This window comes from Marmota flaviventris, chromosome 1, assembly GCF_047511675.1.
Source record: "Marmota flaviventris isolate mMarFla1 chromosome 1, mMarFla1.hap1, whole genome shotgun sequence".
Taxonomy (NCBI): domain Eukaryota; kingdom Metazoa; phylum Chordata; class Mammalia; order Rodentia; family Sciuridae; genus Marmota; species Marmota flaviventris.
This window is the reverse complement of record NC_092498.1, coordinates 16,021,325-16,042,238: the sequence shown is the minus strand read 5'-3', so window position 1 is coordinate 16,042,238 and position 20,914 is coordinate 16,021,325. Positions and strand designations below refer to the sequence as shown.

Genomic DNA, 20,914 nt, shown 5'->3' with positions numbered 1-20,914 from the left:
TTCCCAAAACATTATGCCAGCTCTACTCACCTGTTCTGACCCAGGAGGACTTCAGTAACTGAGATAGGTTGAGCTGTGGGTACTGGAAGGCTACAAAAAGGAAAGAGATGGGGAGGAGAGAATCTGTAAGAAACACGTTTGCAACAGTCAGAAAGGCCAGCGCCCTGGGAGCACCAGGTGAGCCATCCGGAGCATCCCTGCCATGCCACTGCGCTCTAAATAAGGGAGGACACTGTGCCAGGCCAGTGTGATGACCAGACAGGAGGCAGATTCTGGGCATGGTGTCTCTAGGAGAGAGAAGGACAACAGAAACAGCAGGCCTTCCCCAGCCCCAACACAGGGCACTGCTTCCCAGAGAGACGCCCCTCAAGTTCCATGGAAGGTCACTGTTCCAGGCAATGGGTTCCCACTGTGCTCTCAGAGCCCTGGGCTTTCCCAGCAGTGACCCAGGGCAAAGTGACCGTGTATCCTGGCTTGCCTGGAACAGTCTCAGCACACCTCTGCTGCCCAGCACACTTATTATTTTAGCTGCTGTATAATATGTGCAACTGGAAGTTGCTATATCCCTGTCTACTTCTTATTTTCTACATTATTCTTTTGAACTTAATCACCAATAATCTGAAAAATGTGAAGTCCTTAGGCTGCTTGGCTGCTCCATTTTTAAAAAGAATCTGATACTTTTTTGTCTGACTTCAACTCTAGAATGTTCCATTTTTGAGGTAAACATTCTCCCTTCCTCACCATCACCTCCAATGGCTCTGTGAACCTTATTGCTTCAGTTTTGTTTTCACTTATTACATTGTATCTTTTGTTTTGTTTTCACTTATTACATTGTATCTTTTGTTTTCACTTATTACATTGTATCTTTACATTAACACACAGTAAAATTCACTCCTTTCGATTTCCAATTTTATGGGTTTTGATCCATATGCACAGTCATGTGGACACCAGGGTGGGGTACAGACAGTCCCATCATTCCCTAAACCACCTCCTGCCACGCTGCTATAGTCAGACTTACTCCCACACCAGCCCCGGACAGCCACAGACCTATTCCCCATCACTATACTGCTGCTCTTTTCTAGAACTAGAATACTCTTTAATGTACCCCTTTACTCTCAAAGTCACAGAGAAGCCCAGCACTGGAGGAGGGCTCTGGAGAGCCACCTGGTTAAATTCTGATACGTTCTGATTTTATCTGATTTATACTCTGGAGTTCAGTCAAATATTTCCTTTGAAAAGGAAGTCCCGGTGAAACTACTCTGTACGACATTACAATGGTATATCACTGTACATTTGCCCAAACTCAAGAACACACATCATCAAGAGGGAGTCCTGACTGCAAATTGGTGCAACCACTCTGGAAAGCAGTATGGAGATTCCTCAGAAAACTCAGAATGAAACCACCATTTGACCCAGCTATCCCACTCCTTGGTATATACCCAAAGGACTTAAAATCAGCACACTACAGTGACGCAGCCACATCAATGTTTATAGCAGCTCAATTCATGATAGCTAGACTATGGAATCAAGCTAGTGCCCTTCAACAAATGAGTGGATAAAGAAAATATGGTATATATACACAATGGAATGTTATTCAGCCATAAAGAAGAATGAAATTATGACATTTGCCAGTAAATGGATGGAACTGGAGACTATTATGCTAAGTGAAATAAGCCAATCCCAAAAAAACAAAGGCTGAATGTTCTCTCTGGGGAAGAATAGAAGTTCACTGGATTAGACAAAGGGGAATGAAGCTGAGGGAGGAAGGATGAGAATGGGAAAGACAGTAGAATGAACTAGACATAACTTTCCTATGTTCACATATGAATACACGATCAGTGGAACTCCACATCACATACAACCACAAGAATGGGAAATTATATTCCACGTATGTATAATAGGTGGAAATACATTCTATTGTCATGTATATCTAAAAAGAACAAATAAAATTTTTTTTAAAAAGTCAGCTCTGACATAAATTATGGCATCTGGGTGGTAATGGTGTGTCGATGTAGGTTCCTTGACTGTAACAAATGGACCACTCTGGCCCGGTGTTGTCAGGGGAGAGGCTATCCATGAAGGGAAGGGGTATGATAGGAATCTCCATATCTTCAGGTCATATTTGCTGTGAACCTGAAGCTGCTCTAAAAAAGTAGTCTCTTTTAAAAATTCAAAATATTTTAAAAAACTGGTCCACCGGCAAAAATGTCAGCAGCCACTTCCCCTGAGCCTCAAAAGCATGCGGTACTCACGTTCTGCGATCTGCAGCACCGGGTACCCCAGGTAGAAGCTGAACTCCACCACGCTCAGGTTCCTGAGCAGCTCGCTCACCTCTGACCCATTCAAAAATCCTTGTGTGTTTTTAACAGCAAAGATAATATTCACCGGGCCCCGCCGAGAGGCCATCCTTGAGGAACCAACAGTGACGTTCAAGATCTGAAAGAAGAAAAGTCAGAAGAAGCTTCTAAAATAAATTAAAACATTCATCTGCAAGCTGGACGATGCGTTCTCTCTCATAGCTCTGACATCAATGTTTTTAAAAGAGGTAAAGTTATCAAAGGAAAAATATCTGGCTTGCTAACCTGGTTCCCTTTTGCAAGACTTTAAACACTCCATTTATTGAAAATGCTTTTTACATTAAATGATGCACTGAGCTCATGTATTTATAATCCTTCCCCAGCTCTGCCTCACACCCAAATCCCACTGAAATAACAAGAAGCTGAACAAAGGGGAATAAATCCACAACAGCACTGAGAAGAGGGGAAGCCCAGAGTCTGTCAAATTTCTGGAAGATGGAGAAAGGACAGGATCATGTTGAAATAAACCAGAACGGAGGGAACTGAGACCCAAAACCTACACAGGCAGAGCGAACAGCAGAGCCATTCCCCAAGGAGGGCCCAGAGAGACACCCCGGGGAAAGCAGAGGAACAGAGAACAAAAGCAGGCCAGAGAGGTAATCGGTATGAGTATGATTAATTAAAAGATCTGTGCCAAAGAGCTGCCCGGATCCCTTCCTCCTCTCTCACTTCTCAATGCCACATCCAGGCCAACACAGGCCAAAGAACTGCTCCCAGAGGAAAACAAGTCCCTGGGGAACAAAAGGCCCCTTGTGGGTTTGGACCCTATGTAAGACAGAGGGCAGAGACAGGTAAGTCCAGGACATGCAAGAGAAAAAGGAAAGAAAGCTCCGTCCTGCCATGAAAAAGAGGTCAGTGCATCTCTGCCTCATCCTGACAGTGGCCCCTTCTGCCCACCTCTGACCACGTGCTGTGCTGGGAAGCCCGCACCAGTATGTTCTGCCCAGCTGCCAGCACCCTGGGAATCCCCCGTTAGGAGACAGGGCGGGCACATGGCTGTAGGGATCTGGACCGGCCACCAGCATTAGCAACCTGGGCACCTCCAGACAAGCGCAGGGGGGAAGGAGCAAGACCAGCACACAGAGCAAGGACTGCAGAGAAAGCACACACCGCGTAGGAAACGGAGTAGAATTTTTTAAAATTCAAATTAACATCCTCAGAGAGAGACTCTCAAGGTGACCCTGCACTGTCGTTCACGACGACCTGCATCGTGGAAGGAAAGGCTATTATGAAAAAGAAGCAAAGAAAAATGGAAAAAAAAAAGAGAGAGGGGTTTGCTAAAGAAAAATTCTACAGGAGGATGAATAATGCAATGTCCAGAGAGGATGACAGCGTTAGTGACCTGGTGGGACCGTTTAGACAATCTGTAAAAAATAGAGAATAAACAGACATGGAAAATGTGAGGGAAAAATAAGAAATATGGAAGGTGAATCCAGAGGCACCAAGATCTAGATAACAGGCATGTTAGAACAAAGAATATGAAGGGGAAAAAAAAACAAAGAAATGTGAAAACATCAGCAGTTTCCATACGATCTGTACAAAGCCAGGCCTGGGACATGAAGCCACTGCCTCGGCTTAGACTGAGTGCTGCACTCAGGTATCCCATAAGACAGGCAGAGCCTCCCTAGCCTGATTTTCAGATTTTCAGTATCTGGGAAACTCAATCAGTAAAGTCTACACAAATATTCCCAAATCTGAAAAACTCTGGAATCTGAAACACTCCTGGTCCAAGCATTTTGGATGAGGGATACACAACATTTAGGAAAACACCAGTATGTTGAGGCACTCCCCCTTGGCTGTTTAGACGGACAGCATTGCTTTTCAGAACATTCTTGAATTTCCTGCCCATGGTCATGTCCTCAGCTCACCACACCCGAGCTCCCTGGTTGTCAGCTTCTCTGCGGTCTCCAAGATGCTCAAGCCGTGCCTACCAGACTCCTGCTGTACTGCAGGGAGATGACCCGGGGACACACCACCTGGGTTTCCCCCACTGGGGGCAATGAGGGTTGAGCACATGAAACACTGGGGGGCAGTTTCCCCTCTACAGGATTCCCATTCAGTTCGGCATCCAGGGACAGTCTCACCTGCACCGTGAGGTTGTACGTCCCCTGGTGCTGCTTCCTCACTTCAAAGAGGGCCGTCAGCAGGCCTTTCTCGATGCGCTGGGTGAAGTTGCAGAAGCCAGTATCCACATTTGGAGGCACGAACTGAAGCACTGAAAACAAGGACAGCAATCAAGTCCCATGAGTGAGGTGCTTCTTGAGGATTACGGAATGAAGAGAGTGAAAAAAATAGAACCCAAATCAACAAATTCACCCATAGAATGCGATCAAGTCCTACGGTGCTTTATTTCTCTATTTTTCAAACATTCTTTTAAAATTTTTTTTATTAAATTTATTTATTTACTTAATTTTTGGTACCAGGGATTGAACCTAGGGGTGCTTAACCACGGGGCCACATCCTCAGCCCTTTTTTATTTTTTTATTTTGAGACAGGGTCTCACTAAGTTGCTTAGGGCCTCGCTAAGTTGCTGAGGCTGATGATAAACTCTTGATCTTCCTGCTGGGATTCCCAGCATGCACCACCACGCCCAGCTTATTTCTCTTTTTTAATATGAACTTTTTAAATAGATTTTTGTTTTTAATTAACACATAACGATTATACATATTTGGGGTAGGGCATAATGTTTCCATGCATGTATACAGCATATAACTATTAGATCAGAGTGACTGGCACGTGTCTCCCCTCAAGCATTTATCATTTCTTGGTGCTGGGATCGTTCAAAATCCTCTCTACTAGTTATTTTAAAAAGAGACAATTAATTGTTTTTAACCATAGTTATTCTGTGCTACGGAACATCAGAAGTCCTCTCCAGCCCTCCTTCCCCACCCACATCCCTTCCAGGCTCTGGTAACCACCAATCTTACTCCCTACTTCTTTGACATCAGCTTTTCGGCCTCCATCTGTAAATGAGAACACGTGGTATCTGGCTTTCTATCCCTAACTTATTTTACTTAATGTCCTCTAGTTCCATTCACGTTGCTGCAAATGACAGAATTCCATTCTTCTTTCTGCCCAAATAATATTCCATTGTGTATATATATCACATTTTCTTTATGCATTTAACTGGCAATGAAGGTCTAGGTTGAGTCCCTGTCTTAGCTTTTGTAAATAGAGCTGAAACTAACCATGCAAGTGCAGGTGTCTCTTCAACATACCAATTACTTTGGACATATATCCAGTAGTGTTATTGCTGGACCACATGGTCGCAAACTTCTAGTTTTTGAGGAACCCCCATGTTTCCTCAAATGAATATATGAATGTTCTTTTCCGTAATGCATATACAAATTTACACTCCCACCGACAATGTATGAGAGTTCCCTCTTCTCTTCATCCTTGCCACGTTGATTTTTTTTTTTTTCTGTCTTTTTGGTATAGCCATTCTGAAGCGAGTCAATCTCTCACCACGGTTCTGATTTGTAATTCTCTGATGCTTAGTGAGGCTGGGCAATTGGTGGCCCTTAGTATATACCTGTTGGCCACACATATAATTTATTTGGATAAATGTCTCCTATGGTCATTTATTCATTTCTTAATCAGATTGTTTGGGGTTTTACTGTTGAGTTCCTTACACATTGTAGAAGAGAAACACTTGTCAGATGCAGAGTTTGCAATCATTTCTCCCCTCTGAAGACCATCTCTTCACTGTTTGACTCCTTTGCCTTTCAGAGACTTTTGAATTTGATGCAACCCCATTTGTCAATTCTGCTTTTGTTGCCTATACTTTTTGGGTCATATCCAAAAAACCTTGCCCAGACCAATGTCCTAAAGGATTTCCACTATATTTTATTCTAGTAGTTTCATAGTTTTCATGTCTACTTTGAGTTGACTTTTTTCCTTTTGTCTGTGTGTGTGTGATACTGGCAATTCATTGAACCTAGGGCCTCACACATGCTAGGCAAGCAATTTACCACTAAGCCACACTCTCAGCCCCTTGAGTTGGTTTTTGTATATGGAGAAGAAATAGGGATCTAGTTTCTCTCTTCTTCATGGATATCCAGTTTTCCCACACCATGTATCGAAGAGAACATCCTTTTTTCCAATGTATGTTTTTGTGAAAAGTCAGTTGGCTGTAAATACGTGGGCCTATACCAGGTTATCCATTCTGTTCCACTGGGGTTCAAGTCTGTTTTTGTGCAGTACAAGCTGCTTTGGTTATTATCACTGTGTATGTTTTGAAGTCAGGTATTGTAATTCCTCCAGCTTTGGGGTTTTTGTTTGTTTCGCAATGAGGATAGAATCCTTGAACACAGGCTCATCTACCATTGAGCTACACATTGAGCTAATTTTGTGTTTCTTACTTTGAGCTAATTTTTTATTTCTTATTTTCAAACAGGGTCTAAGTTGTTCAGGCTAGCCTCAAACTTGCAATCCTCTTGCCTCAGCCTCCCATGTAGCTGGGATTGTAGGTATACACTACAACACCCAGCCAGTTCTGCTTTTTTTGATCAGGATTTCTTTGACTATTCTGGTTCTTTCATGGTTCCACACAAATTTTATAAATTTTTTTCTACTTCTGTTAGGAACATCATTGTTATTTTCATAGGAAATGCACTGAATCTATAGATTGCTTGAGTATGATGGACATTTTTTTAAAATATTTATTTTTCAGCCCCAGGTGGACACAATATCTTTATTTTACATTTATGTGGTGGTGAAGATCGAACCCAGTGCCTCACACATGCCAGGTGAGCACGCTATCACTTGAGCCACATCCCCAGCCCCATGATGGACATTTTAACAATATTAATTCTTTCAATCCTTGGACATAGAATATGTTCCCATTTTTTACTGTGTGTGTGTCCTTTTTAATTTCTTGGATCAGCATTTTATGCTCTTCATCGTAGAGACCATTCACTTCCTCAGTTTACTTATTCCCAAGTGCTTTCTTGTTTGTTTGGGTAGCTATCGTGAAGGGGATACCTTCTTGATTTCTTTCTCAGGAGTATCAGTACTGGTGTATTAAGGCACTACTGATTCTTACTTGTTGATTTTTGTATCCTACAACCTTGCTGAATTCATAAGATCTAACAGGTTTTTTGTTTTTAAGAGTCTTCAGGTTTTTCTAGCTATAAAGTCATGTTGCTGCAAACAGGGACACTTCGACTGCCTGGCTCTTTGGCATCTGGCTGCTCTTTATTTCCTTGCCCAACAGCTCTGGCCAAGACTTCCAGTACTGCATTGGATAACAGTGGTGACAATCGACAGTGTTGTCTTATTCCAGATATTAGAAATGACAATTTTAATTTTTCCCATTCAGCAAGAGGTTGGCTATGTGTTTCTCATATGCAACCTTTACTATGTTAAGTATTCGATATTTAATTTTTGAGGGTTTTTAATCATGAAGGGATGTTGACTTGTATCAAACACTTTTTCTGCACCTGTTGAGATGATTACATGGTTTTTGTCCTTTATTCTTTCTTGTGATGTGTTTATTGATTTGCATATGTAGAATCTCCTTTTCCTCCTTGGGATAATCCCACTTGATGATGGTGTGTAATTTTTTTTAATTTTTTAATTTTAATTTGTTACATATGACAACAGAATGCATTACAATTCATATTACACATATAAAGCACGACTTTTCATATCTCTGGTTGTACATAAAGTAGAGTCACATCCTTCATGTCTTCATACATGTGCTTGGGGTAGATGACCATGGCTGCACTGTCTTTCCTACCCTATACCCCCTCCCTTCCCCACTCTTCCTTTTCCCCTTTGCCCTTTTTATAGTTCACTTAATCCTCCCATCCCCTGTAATATTTTTTACATATTATGAAATTCACATCACTAGTATTTTATGGAGAATTTTGGCATCTATGTTCACCAGAAATATTGGACTGTAGTTTTTTTATCATTGTCATGTCCTTGTCTGGTTTTAGTATCTGTATAAGGTGGCTTTGAAGACTATGTTTGGAAGAGTTCCCTCGTTTTCAAGGCTTTGGAATAGCTTGAGAAGAACTGGCGTCAGTTCTTCCTTAAAGAGTTTATAAAATTCGACAGCGAAGCCATCTGATCCTGGATTTTGTTTTTGTTGAGAGACATTTTATTACTAATTCAGTCTCATTATTTGTTATTGGTCTGCTCAGGTTTCCTACATATTTGTGGTTCAATTTTGGTAAGTTACATGTGTGTAAAAATTTATCCATTTCTTCTGAATTTTCAAATTTGTGGATATACAGTTGCTCCTAATAGTCCCTAAGGATGATCTCTCATATTGCTGTGGTATCAGCTGCAATGTCTTCCTTTTCATCTCTGAGTTTATTTATTTGGGCTGTGCCCACCCCCACCTTCTCTTTCCCCTCCCTTTCTCTCCCTCTCCCTCTCCCTCTCTCCTCCCCTCCCCTCTCCTCTCCTCCCTCTCTGTTAGTCTAGTTAAAGATTTATCAATTGTATCTATCTTTAAAAAAAAAAAACCCAACATTTCATTGATCTTTCTAATTGTTTCTTTCATCAGTATTTATTTCTCCTCTGACCCTTGTTATTTCTACTAATTTTGCATTTGGTTTGTGCTGGCTTCACTAGCTAGTTCTTTAGTTGTGTCATTAGGTTGCTTTGAAATTTTTCTTTTACTTTTCTTTGATGTAGGCACTGATTGCTATAAATTCCCCTCTTAGCACTGCTTTTGCTATATCCCACCGGTTTGGGTATGTCATTTACATTTTCATTTGTTTCAAGAAGATTTTAATTTCCTTTTGATTTCTTTGTTGATCCACTTGGCCATTCAAAAGAATGTTGTGAATGCTCATGTATTAGTACAATGTATAAAGTTGCTCTTGCCAATTTCTAGTTTTATTCCATGGTAATCAGAGAAAACACGAGCTATGATTTCAATTTTTTTTTAATTTGTTGAGACTTGTTTTGTGGCTGGACATATGGTCCATAATGGAGAACATTCCCTGTGTTGACAGAAGAATGTGTATTCTGCAACTGGTGGGTAAAATGTTCTGTAAATGTCTATCAGGTCCACTGGGTCTGCAGTATGGTCCAACTCCAACGTTACTGTGTTGATTCTTTTGTCTGAACCACCTGTCCGTTGATGAAATGAGGGGCTGGGGTCCCCAGTGTTATTGTAATAGAGTCTCTCTCTCCTTTAAATCTTTAAATAATGTCTGCTTTTCATAACTGGGTCCATTGTGTGTATATATAATTGTTGTTTCTTCTTGTTGAATTTATCCCTTTATCATTATAGAGGGCCCTTCTTTGTCTCCTTTACAATTTTTCACTTAAAGTCCATTGATCTGCTATAAATATAGCTCCTTCAGCTCACATCCGGTTTCCATTTACATGGTATATCTTTTTCATCGCTTTTCTATCAGTCTATGTGTGTCTTTTTTGGTGAAGTGAGTTTCTTGTAGGCAGCACAGTCATTTTTTGTTGTCTTGGTTTGATTTTTTGATCCATTCAGTCTATCTATATTTTTTGATTGGTGAATTTAGTTACCGTCAAAGTTATCACTCATAAGTAAAGCCATATTTCTGTCATCTTCTTAGTTTTTTTCTGGGTGTTTTGTAGATCTTCTGTTCCTTTCTTCCTCCCTTGCTGTTTTTGAGGTCTGGGGGCTTGGTCATTTTGTGTACTGATTGACCTCTTCTGTGTATCTGCTCTACTAGCAAGTTTTAGACTTTCACAGGTTTCATGGTGGAGGTTATTACCCTTTCATTTCCAGTGTGGGGCTCTCTGAAGCATTTATTGTAGGTCCAGTATGGTGATTATAAAATCCCTCAGTTTTTGTTTGCCTTAAAAAGAGCTGATTTCTCTTTCATTTCTGAAGGATAGCTTTGCAGAGTGCTCTTTGTTGGTAGGGGTTTGTTTCGTTTCTTTCAGCATCTGACTGTGTCATCCATTCTCTCCTGGACTATAACGTTTCTGCTGCAAAGTCTGTTATTAGCATAATGGAGATTTCTTTATATGTGACCTAACTTTTTTTTTTTTTTTTTTGCTATCATTAGAATTCTACCTTGTACTTTTGATGATTTGACCATAATATGCCTCAGAGAGGATCCGTTTTGGGTGAATCTGCGGGGGTTCTTTGAGCTTACTGGTCCTGAATATCCATATCTTTCCTAAGTTTTTGAACATTTTTAGCAATTATTTCATTGAATAGATTTTTCTATGCCTTTTCTCTTCTCTTCTCCTTTGGAATACCCATACTGTGAATGTTTGCTCACTCAATGGTGTCTCGCAGTCTCAAAGGCTTTCTTCATACTTTATTTTTTGTTGTTTTTTGGTCTCACTAAGTTATTTTAAAAGACCTGTCTTCAAGTTCAGAAATCCTTTTCTTCTGCTAGATCTATTCTCCTGTTGAGGTTCTCTACTGTATTTTTTATTTCTATTGATTAAGTTCTTCATGATTTATGTTGGGCCCTTTTTTATGAAATGCTAACTTTTTACTGAATTTCTCATTTCTATCAGGAGTTACCTTTCCTAATTTCACTGAATTGTCTGTGTCCTCTTGTATCTTATTAAGTCCTTAAAAAGTCATTATTTGGGGGCTGGGGTTGTGGCTCAGAAGTAGAGCGCTCACCTATCATGCATGAGGCACTGGGTTCGATCCTCAGCACTACATAAAAATAAAATAAAGAGAGCTGGGTTGTGGCTCAGTGGTAGAGCATGTGCCTCACAGGTGTGATGCACTGGGCTTGATTCTCAGCACCACAAACAAATAAATGAATACAATAAAGGTTCATCAACAATTTAAAAATAAATAAATAAATAAAATACAGGTATTGTGTCCACCTACAACTAAAAATAGTTTTTTAAAAAGTCATTATTTTGTATCTTTTTCAGGCAATTCACTGATTTCCTTTTATTTGGGGTCTATTGCTAGAGCCATGCTCCTTTGTAGGTGTCGCGTTTTTTCATGCTTCTTGTGTCCCTACGTTGACATTGGTGTACCTGGTGGATCTGCTGCCTCTACCAACTTTACACCATGCCTTTCATAATAAAAGACTTCTCCTGACCGCATGTCCTAGGATGGCGGTTGGAAAGGCTGCACTGGCTTTGGTTCTAGGTGGGTATTCAGTGGAGCTTCTTCAGCTATAATCAACATTAGCAATATCTGCATAAGTCTCAGTGGCCAGGCTGCAGGAATTATAGTCTTGTACCACCATCTGTGGTGCACATGTCAGTTTCTCTGCACATTATGTAGGGGCAAGACCATTCTGATGGGCCCAGGTGGATGCACTGAAGTGCCTGGTAGTGGGGCAGGGTACCTATCAGTGCCTGCAGTGTCTAAAGTTTGCCTGGGAGCCAGAATGTTCTGGTGGGATCATACAGGGCACCCATCATTGTCCAAGAGCTGTGCAGGGCCTCCAGGGGCCAACATGCTCAGCTGCTTCCCAGGATTGAGGGTGTGACAGCATGTCTGCCTGTCTGCTTCTCAGGCCCTCAGGGGCCACACTTCTGAGGACTGGCAGTTCAATTGCTTCTTGGGGCTGCAGAAGGATAAGCAGAACATCAAGTTGCTTCCTGGGCCCAAGGGCAGAGAGTATTATTTCTATGGATCATGTCATGGAAAAGCAGAAAGCCAAATTTGTACCAAATAAATATATGCAATATGGGGGTGACTGGTATTGTCTTAAAATGGAAAAACACCTAAGATAACAATTTGAGCATCACAAGGTACTACTGACAAAACACTTCAAAGGCATATAAATTCATTAGAGATGAATTCTTAAGTATTTATGGGCAAAATGACATAATATCTGTCATTGTCTTAAAAGACTCTGGGGTCCTCAAAAAAGCTGTGGAGGAAAGATAAAAAGAACTGGTAAAATGTTTACTTATTTTAAGCTCAGGATGAACATATGTAATTCTACTTTAGTATACATTTAAAAATGTCTATAATAAAAAGAAAAGTATGATATTAAGGAACTACTGTTAAATTTAGGGAGTGTGATAATTTTGTGGACAGATATATACGTATGTGAGTGTGAATGTGTGGGTGTGAGCTTGTGTGTTTAACAGGCCTTATCTTTCAGAGGTATAAGCTAAAATATTTGTAAGTGAGATGATACAATGCCTGAGATTCACTGCAAAATAATGTGACAGGTGGGAAAGTGAATTGGGGTATAGATGTAATGAGTCTGGCTAGAAGCTGAACACTGTGGAAACCATATGGTAGGTACACAGGGGGTATCAAACTAGTCTGTGTACTTTTATATATGCTTGAAATTTTTCCATAATTTTAAAGATTTTCTAAATTAAATAACAGAGTCAGGTGCAATAGCACACGCCTGTAGTCTCAGCCACCCGAGGGGCTGTACGACAGGAGAATGGCTTGACTAGAAGTCAGAGTCTAGCCTGAGCACACAGCAAGACCCCGTCTCAAAAAATAAACAAATGAATGAATAATTTCTAAAATAATCTCCCATTTTTAAAAAATACAAAAATAAAATGAAATTCTACTTACAAATCAAAACAACTATGCTCAGTTGTCTCACCTGTTTGGACTTGGAACCTGGACTCTGGCACGAAGAAAGAAGGTTTCACAGACAGGATTAAAGGAGTTTGGTCACGCACAAGTTTACTACTAATAAGCACATTAATGACTGATATTGCCGTGTAAACAAAAGGACCGGATGTTACCAGAAAAGTGAAGTCAGTGAATAGTTCATAAACCTAGGGAAATAAAAAATACAAAAGACAATTCAAGCTGAGAGGAAGTTGTACTGGGCAGAAAGATAATACATTAAATTTAAAAATATATATCAGTATTTTAAATGAAAGGGTAGTGCTTCACAGAGAATCAAAATTTTTTTAGTTATTCTTATATTCTTTCAATCTTCTCAAAAACAGCTCAAAATTACCAGAGCAGCAGGAAACAATAGCCAGTAATATGAACTGAATAACGAGCTACAGTAGAATTCAAGGTGTTCGTCATGTTTAAACCACACAGAAAAGAGCACTTACTCTGTATTAAGCATTTGCTGTCCAAAATACAATGGAAGCCACTTAGACAATTTTAAGATTTCTAGAGACCACATTAAAAACATAAGAACACTGTAAATTCATCTTAAATACACCTTACTTAACACAACACAATATCATTCAATATGTGGTCAATACAAAAAAAAATTAAAAGGGAGATATTTCCATTCCTCTTTTCACTCTATTCTTAAAATCTTCAGCTCCACCACATGGGAGCACATCTTAGGGCACATCTCAATTTCTGACAAGAGCCCCATTTCGTGTGCTCCCAGTCACCTTGTGGATGGCGCAGGTCTAGAGAGCATGACTCCCTCAGCTCATCTAGGAGAAGAGGCACTGGGGGGACTGGTATAAAAGATTCAGAAATCCATCTCCGTCTCACTCAATGTACTGAAAGATGCATATGTACTCACTCTGAGATTTAATTTAAACTCAAATCCAAGTCCTTTAATGTAAATCAAGGGAAGCAAAAATTGTTAAGGTCATCACCAAAAGTGTCACCTCTGGTCTGAGAGACCCTCTGTCCCAACTCTGCCAAAATGTCCCCCCAATGAACTCAACTTGACCCTGTCTGCATCAGGAGAGGCTTCCCTGATGAAATGACATTGAGAGGAGATGGAGAGGATGAGCAGGAAGGAGCAGCAGAGGGGTTAGAGGAAGAACTGGCAGGGCGTCATCGCGTGCCGTCGGACTCAACCGCACGTCCAGCCGGCTCACCTTCAGCTCCACCGCACGGTTGAAGTGAATCCTCAGCACTTCCTTGATGGAGGTGATGATGTACTCCTGCACTGCTCTTCTGGCCAGCACTAGATCAAAGACAACCACCGCGTGCAGCTGAGTGTCACCAGGAATACCAAGCTATGCCAAAATGTGTTAGCCAGGGGCAAAGAGCTTCCAGTTCCCGTTTTTATCCCAACAAACAGCAGGTTGTCCCCTGGCTATGGCCCTAATGGCAAAACACCAGACTTTAGAAGCTCTCAGAAGCAATGTTTTTAAAGGCTTTAAGACGCTGCTCAACAGAACTAGAAGACTCCTCCCTTCTAGGGACTCCTCCCTCTTCAAAGCAGCAGGTGAAGAATGTTCACCACTGAGGGTGGGGGAAAAACATTATCCCAATTCCCATATTTTAAATTTTTGTGCAGGAAATAAAATATTTCTCCTACTACAGCCTAGTTAGCCTAGTTCTGTTGAAATTTTTTCACATCTAAAAAGTTCCATTTAACAATTCATGCTCATGTGTATGCCTGCTGCTCTGTGTCTACTGAGTATTTAGTAAGCTTGCCCTTCCTTCCCCCTCCACTTTTTCCTTCCCTTTCTATCAACTTGCCATAGCACAAAATTAGGATGCAGTTGATATTATTATTCCATTTTTCATTTCCCTGATCTTAATTTTTAGAATCCTTCCACATTCTTTATTCTTAAAAAAGTGTGCCCATCAATATATGAATAGATTAATAAATTATATGTGTGTGTGTGTGTGTGTACACATATATATATTTGCAACAGAGTTCTACTCAGCCATAAAAAAGAATTATAGCATTTGCTGGTAAATGGATGGAGATGGAGAATATCATGCTAAGTGAAATTAGCCAAACTCAAAAACTCAAAGGTCAAATGTTCTCTCACACTTGGAAGCTAGAGTGAAATAAAGGAAAAGAGGGGGAAGGATAAGATTACATAAAGAACCATCCAAATATAAATTAATAGGCAAGCAAAAGGAAGTCTAGTAGAGAAAGGAGAATGGGAGAGGGGAGGGGGCACAGGAGAGAAAGGGAGGGATCATGAACTGAAGTCGACTTCCATGCAGGTGTGAGTTTGTCAGGACCAACCCAGCTGCTAGGTATAACTATAACACTCTAATAATATTTTTTTTAAAAAATATGTAAGTTACATTTGATTGTTTTTCCAACAAATCAGTGACCCGGATATAAAATGGTAAGGGGGATCACTCCTTTAGTTCATGAGACCATTAGGACAAATCCATTTCTTAGAGCACCTTGCTGGGTCATGCCGGTGCCACCACGGTCTGCACAGGCTCCAAGTGGATCAGAGTGGATCCGTGGATCTTAAGAGAAAGACAGAATGAACAGGAAGGAGAAGGGGGAATGGAAAGATGTCCTATTTAAGAAAGGAAATAAGGAGGGAGAACTAGAACAGACTGGGGAGGGGGAGAGGAGGACAGGAAGGGTCTCCAGAGCTAAGCTTGGGGAAGGATAGAGGCAGAAAGTCAGAAACAGAAGAACCATCAGGGGAAGCAGAAAGCATGTACTGCATGTGACTCCACAGCCAGGTGCTGCTCTACATGGTCCCACAGCCACCATAACTGCCACCCGCTCTAAGCAATCTGAGGAAGGTATTATAAAATGAACATTGAGATGTGAGAACTACAGTCTTTGGGGAGAAAAAGAATCATTCAGAAACAGCTCTTACAATTATTTTGCCAACTATCTATAATTTCCCCAGAGCCAGCAGAAGAGAGGTGAGGAGCCCTCCAGAAGAGGGCATGGGTCAGGAAGGTGCCAGATGGGAAGCATGGTCACCTCTGCTGGACACCTGTGGTCAAGGGTCTCCCTGCAAGGCCACCAAGGATCAAGAGCACCTAGAATGGTTCTACCTTCTTACAGAACTCCACTGAAAGAACCACCTCGAACCCCACTCCAGACTCTCTCATAGATAAAAAGAAAGCAACCAAGGTCAAATCTAAACCAGCACTGAAAATGAGCTGATCTGTCCTCTCGTCAAAGGCCTTACTGAAAGCGAGAGATGGCATCTACCTCCCCTCCAAACACAAAGTGACAGCAGGGTGCTCTGCACAGCTGACAAAGCACACTCATAAGAGGTGAATTTTGTTCCAAAAGGCAGTTTAAAAACATAGATACCTAATAAAGGGCACCAAACGTCATTAAATGTATATCATATATGAAAGTTAAATTTATCCTATATGATGCCCAGTGTTCTCAGAGGTACTCCTAAAATGGTTTCCAGTTGTTTGCAGAAAAATTTTAAAAGATACAACATTGTATCATAAATATCCTAGTATCTCAGAGATAAAGATGCTTTCAGTAACTCTTTTAATAAGCTCCTTACATCCAACCACTCTAGGAAAAAAAAAAAAAGAATGAAAATATTTTTGTCAATGAGAAACTCCTCTCACGGCTCAACTGCCTTCGTCCTGCAGATTAAAGTGTCTAATTTTGTTCCAACCTCATTTCCTACCAGTCATCTTCTCCTCCCATTACCTAATCTCCAGCCCATGGCTCACCGCCTGCCCTACCAGGCTCTAAGACCATGTCTTCCTTGACTCTATCCCTCACAGCCTCGAGAAGGACACACACTTACGAAGTGCTCAGTAACGATTTGTCACCTGAATTGCAGAGGTTACTGTGGGGTAAGGAGAGCAAAGGCTGCCAGGGTCCCAGCCCACTGCGAGGGTGGCGGCTCTGTCCTGGTGGTGGGCAGAGGCTCCATGGTCCACCGCACTCAGCATGGGGGAAACGGACCAGGCATGCTCTTCTCTGTCCTCACCTGCACCTTTTCCCGTTCCTCTTCCTCTTTGTCCACTCCACTCCACTTCTTCCCTACTTCTCCTGCCATTTTTCTCTCCCTTCTTCATCAAAACTATCCCCACCAAAACCAATTCACAGAGCCAGGATCTGTCGCATTAGGCTGGAGGCGAACACACACTCATAGCCCACGAGACGTCATGTACGTCCAAGTCACTTCTCATGGAGAGCTGATGGAGCAGGCCTCCTCCCTGGACACTGCCCTTGAGATAAGTCCGCCTTGTACAGCATGTCCCCAGGTGGGCTGCAGCCCAATGTGGCTGGAGCAGCCCACAATGCTCAGGACCCTGGAGCTCAGCTGGCCACCAACCGAGGCTACAGGCGGGGCAGAGGATCAAAGTCCGTGACTACGTTCAGAGGACATTTATTCATTCCATTTTTCTTTCCTTGGGATCCAAATGACATTTACAGGAATATATAAAAGCAAAAGCAAGAATAGTAAAATTGCCAAGGTTACCCTTAAGCAACTGCCCGACTCCGCTTGAACTAAATGAGAACGGGCTTCCTTTCAACCATGTCATCCGTGTGCCCACTGAGTTATGAGCTTTGAAGACAAAGACCCTACCAAAAGCTCCATGGTTCATTTAAATCCTCTATTTGCTTTTATTGAAAGTACTAATAGGTAATCTTCAGGGTGCTTGCTCAGTGCCAGGTACTGGGCTAAGTATTCTACATACATAGATGCATTTCAGGTCTCCTGTAAGCACTGCTCACGAACACCTTAGGAAAAGCCCCCTCCCCAGAGAGGCAACCGGACGCGGGGCCTTACCAGTTGTGATCAAGTAGGCATCGGGGACTGTAATATCACACACATAAGGTGGCTTGGTGGTGGCCGGTGCTGGAGTACTCACTGTCGCTTCAAGAGTGGAGGTGGTCACAGGGTGGAGGGATGACAATGGAGGGGCCACACTGCCCTCCGGGGGGCTCGGATTCCCAGTGCCACTGCTCAGGTCAGTGTCCACAGTATGGGCAGCAGTGCTGTTGGGTGTGCTCGGCTCGGGGGATGTGTTCCACGGTGAACCTGTGAGCGTGGACGGTGGCTCTGTGGGCAGGGGTGACGAGCTCCCCCCCGGGACAAGTGAGGATGCTGATGGCAGATATGCGTCGCTGACTGACACTGGACCGGTGGGAATGACTTGGGAGGAAGAGGGTGAGACAGGCGTGTGATAGTCTGTAGCACTGACCGGGTCCTCCGAGGGTGTCAGAGTCGAGGACAGAAAAGCCTCGGTGAAAACAGGTGTCAGAGGGGAAGCAGGGGACTGTGACCAGGGGTGAGTCGCAGCAGTCGAGACATCGAGGGTGGGCTCGGAGCCGGAGGGCACCAGCGTGGCGACTGCAGAGCTGTGGCGGGTGGGCAAGAACTCAAAAGAGGAGGTAGTTCCAGTGAGAGCCGAGGTAAAAAGGGCGTCGGAGTCCGTGGGCGCGACCGTGGATGAGCCAGCAAGCTGGAGAGGATCCGAGGAGAAGCTCGGCAGCACCGGCACTTCAGAAGGACCAGGGAGAGAGGTGACCGTCCTTGAAGGAAGGTCCGCACTCGGCCAGAGCTGAGGAGACGCCAGGTCTGTGGAACTCGGAGCAGAAGGAGGCGGTGAGTGCACACTGGCAGGGTCAGGCAAGGCCAAGGTCGCCACCCAGGCAGAAAGGGACTGGGACGCCATGGGGGACAGGCCACTTGGCATCAGAGACGGGGCAGCAGGGACCTGGGAAGAGGAGGGGGCCAGGCTGCCCAGGTCCAGCGGAGGCGTGGAGGGGAGGCTGGACGCCAGATCCAGGACACTCGGCCACCCCTGGGCAGAAGCCCCCGCGGGTTCCTGGTGGGAGAAAAGTGAAGGCTCTGCCAGAGGAACCAGAGTCTCAGAGGGGGACAGACTCGCGTCTCTGAACCAGAGGGATGGCGTGCTTTCCTTTACTGTGACAGAGAAAAATGATTCAAGGAGGACGCTGGCAGTGACCGAGAAAGACACAGCGGTCACACTGGATGGTGTTCCTTGAGCGTCGGCCACTGGGGAGAAGCCAAAGGCAGGCCCGAGGGACACTGGTGCAGAAAGGTGCTCAAGAGAAGAGTACACCTGGGTGCTGGTGACGCTGCTCGTGCCCACCTCGGCCGACACACCTAGGCTGGCTTCCGAGACCCTCAGGGATGGAGAAGCGAGGGAGACCACGGGCCTGGAGGGGAACAGGGTGTTATATTCTTGAGGATCTTCCTCGAACTCGGAGAGGTCGGTGGCCTCGCTACTCCACAGAGAGGGGCTGCTCGCTGCCAGCGTGGCCACCGTCAGGGTCTCGGGCCCATCCCCCGACCCCACGTCTCTCTCCACAGAACCTGTGGCCAGAACGTGCCGAGGAGATGCCACAGCACAGGACGCGCACCAAGTGTAGGGCCTGAGGGAGGCCGCGGGGCTCAGGACGAGGGTATCCGCCGTGTGACTGGGGACCACAGGACTGCCAGGCAACTCTGACGTGTCGCCGGCATCTCCAGGAATGAAGGGGTCGTGTGAAGCATCCACTGACGGAGTAGAAAAAGACACAAATGCAGGAGGGGCGGAAAACGAAGCAGCCTGTGTGCTCCTGGAAGCAAAGGCCGTCTGTGACACGGTGACAGTGGGGTCCACCCTTGGAAAGCCAGTTTCTTCCAGACGCTGACTCCCAGCAGTGGTCACATGGGGGTGTCTGCCTGTGCGTGTGGCCAGGACCTGCTGTGGAGTCTGTGAGATCTCCCCCGGAGGCAGAGATGGCTGTTGGGGACCGCCATCACCTAACGGCGGAGGCAAAGAAGACCACGAGCCCAAGGGCAGGGCCCCCGCGTCCTCTGTGACTGGAGCCACTGTCTCTGGCCAAGTCCTACTTGGTAACTGGCTGTAGGTTCCGGTAGGATAAAGCACCAGGTTCCCATTAAGAGTTGGAATTATGCCCTCGGAGGTGGGAAAAGCTGACCAAGAGGTGCCAAGATGACTGGGGGACTCCACGTAAGTCGCTGGTGGCTGGGCTGAACTCTGCCAGGCTGATGTCACCTCTTGGTCCTGTAGGGAAATCGTGGGTAGTGATGGAGTGGGCTTGAGCTCGGGCGTTTCTCCGGGCAGCTCTGGTGGGCTGACCACGATGGACTGTGTTGGGGACACCATCCGTGCAGAGGTCCAGGGAGCATCTGGCAAAAAGTTATCCATGTCATCGTCACCGAAGGCCACCTCATTACTCGTCACAGACCCATAATTTACCACAAAGACACTGTGATCTGCTGTACTTTGGGTCTGTTTTCCATGATTTAAAAAAGCCGTATCAAAACTAGTGGCAGATGGAGAGGACGTGGGGAGAAGAGACCGGCTCAGCTGGGACCCCGCCGCAGTCTCTGTTAAGGCCACATGTGCAGCGCTGGGCATGGTGCTGGTCTCCAGCAAGAGCTCCGCAGGGAAGGGAGAGAGGCCGTGCTGCTCCAGAGGGAGCTCATCTAGCAAGAAAACCAGAGCTGGGTTAGCTGCAATGCCACGGGAGTCGGACTGCTATGGTTTCCTTTCAGGCATCCACAGTTACTCATTCAGCAAACATCCACTCGCGGTAGAGAGCTACCATTCACAGCTACGCGGCGGAAGCCAGATATGGCCAGAATCGCCACGGGAAATGAATCTTCAAGCACTCAGAAACCTGAGCACCACCTTTACGTAAGCTGGCCTCTGTGTGTACACATTTACACGCTTTCTCTTGCTTTCTAACAACAGACACTCGTACCCACAAAACCACACAACACAGGAAACAGGCCCTGGGAGGTTGTCTGGCCATTCTCATTTATCACACGAGGAAGGAGGTTAGAGAAGGTGGACAAGTCCACTACAAGATCTGCCTGGAGGGAAGCCAGCCTCTAACACAGGGCTGCCCTGACCCCGAAGCCCACGGTTCTCTCTTCCAATCACAAGCTGACTCCTGCGAGGACAGAGTGCCTCCTGGCAGCACCACTCAGGTCCTGGTGACAGTTCCAGGCTTTTCCAGTGGTGCTTCCAAACAGTCACT

The 20,914-nt window shown here is 44.2% G+C and overlaps 1 protein-coding gene across 1 annotated transcript in view; it reads right to left on the bottom strand.

The window, feature by feature from the left end:
• Positions 1-20,914, bottom strand: part of Kiaa1549 (KIAA1549 ortholog) — a 138,768-nt gene that overhangs the window by 62,740 nt on the left and 55,114 nt on the right. Inside the window, exons 2-7 of the mRNA XM_027952212.2 lie at positions 17,682-20,357; positions 14,067-14,155; positions 12,863-13,040; positions 4,442-4,572; positions 2,253-2,436; positions 31-90 (exon numbers count right to left, since the gene is read on the bottom strand). Of these exons, the coding sequence (XP_027808013.2) occupies positions 31-90; positions 2,253-2,436; positions 4,442-4,572; positions 12,863-13,040; positions 14,067-14,155; positions 17,682-20,357 (3,318 nt within the window). The remainder of the gene's footprint in view (positions 1-30; positions 91-2,252; positions 2,437-4,441; positions 4,573-12,862; positions 13,041-14,066; positions 14,156-17,681; positions 20,358-20,914) is intronic.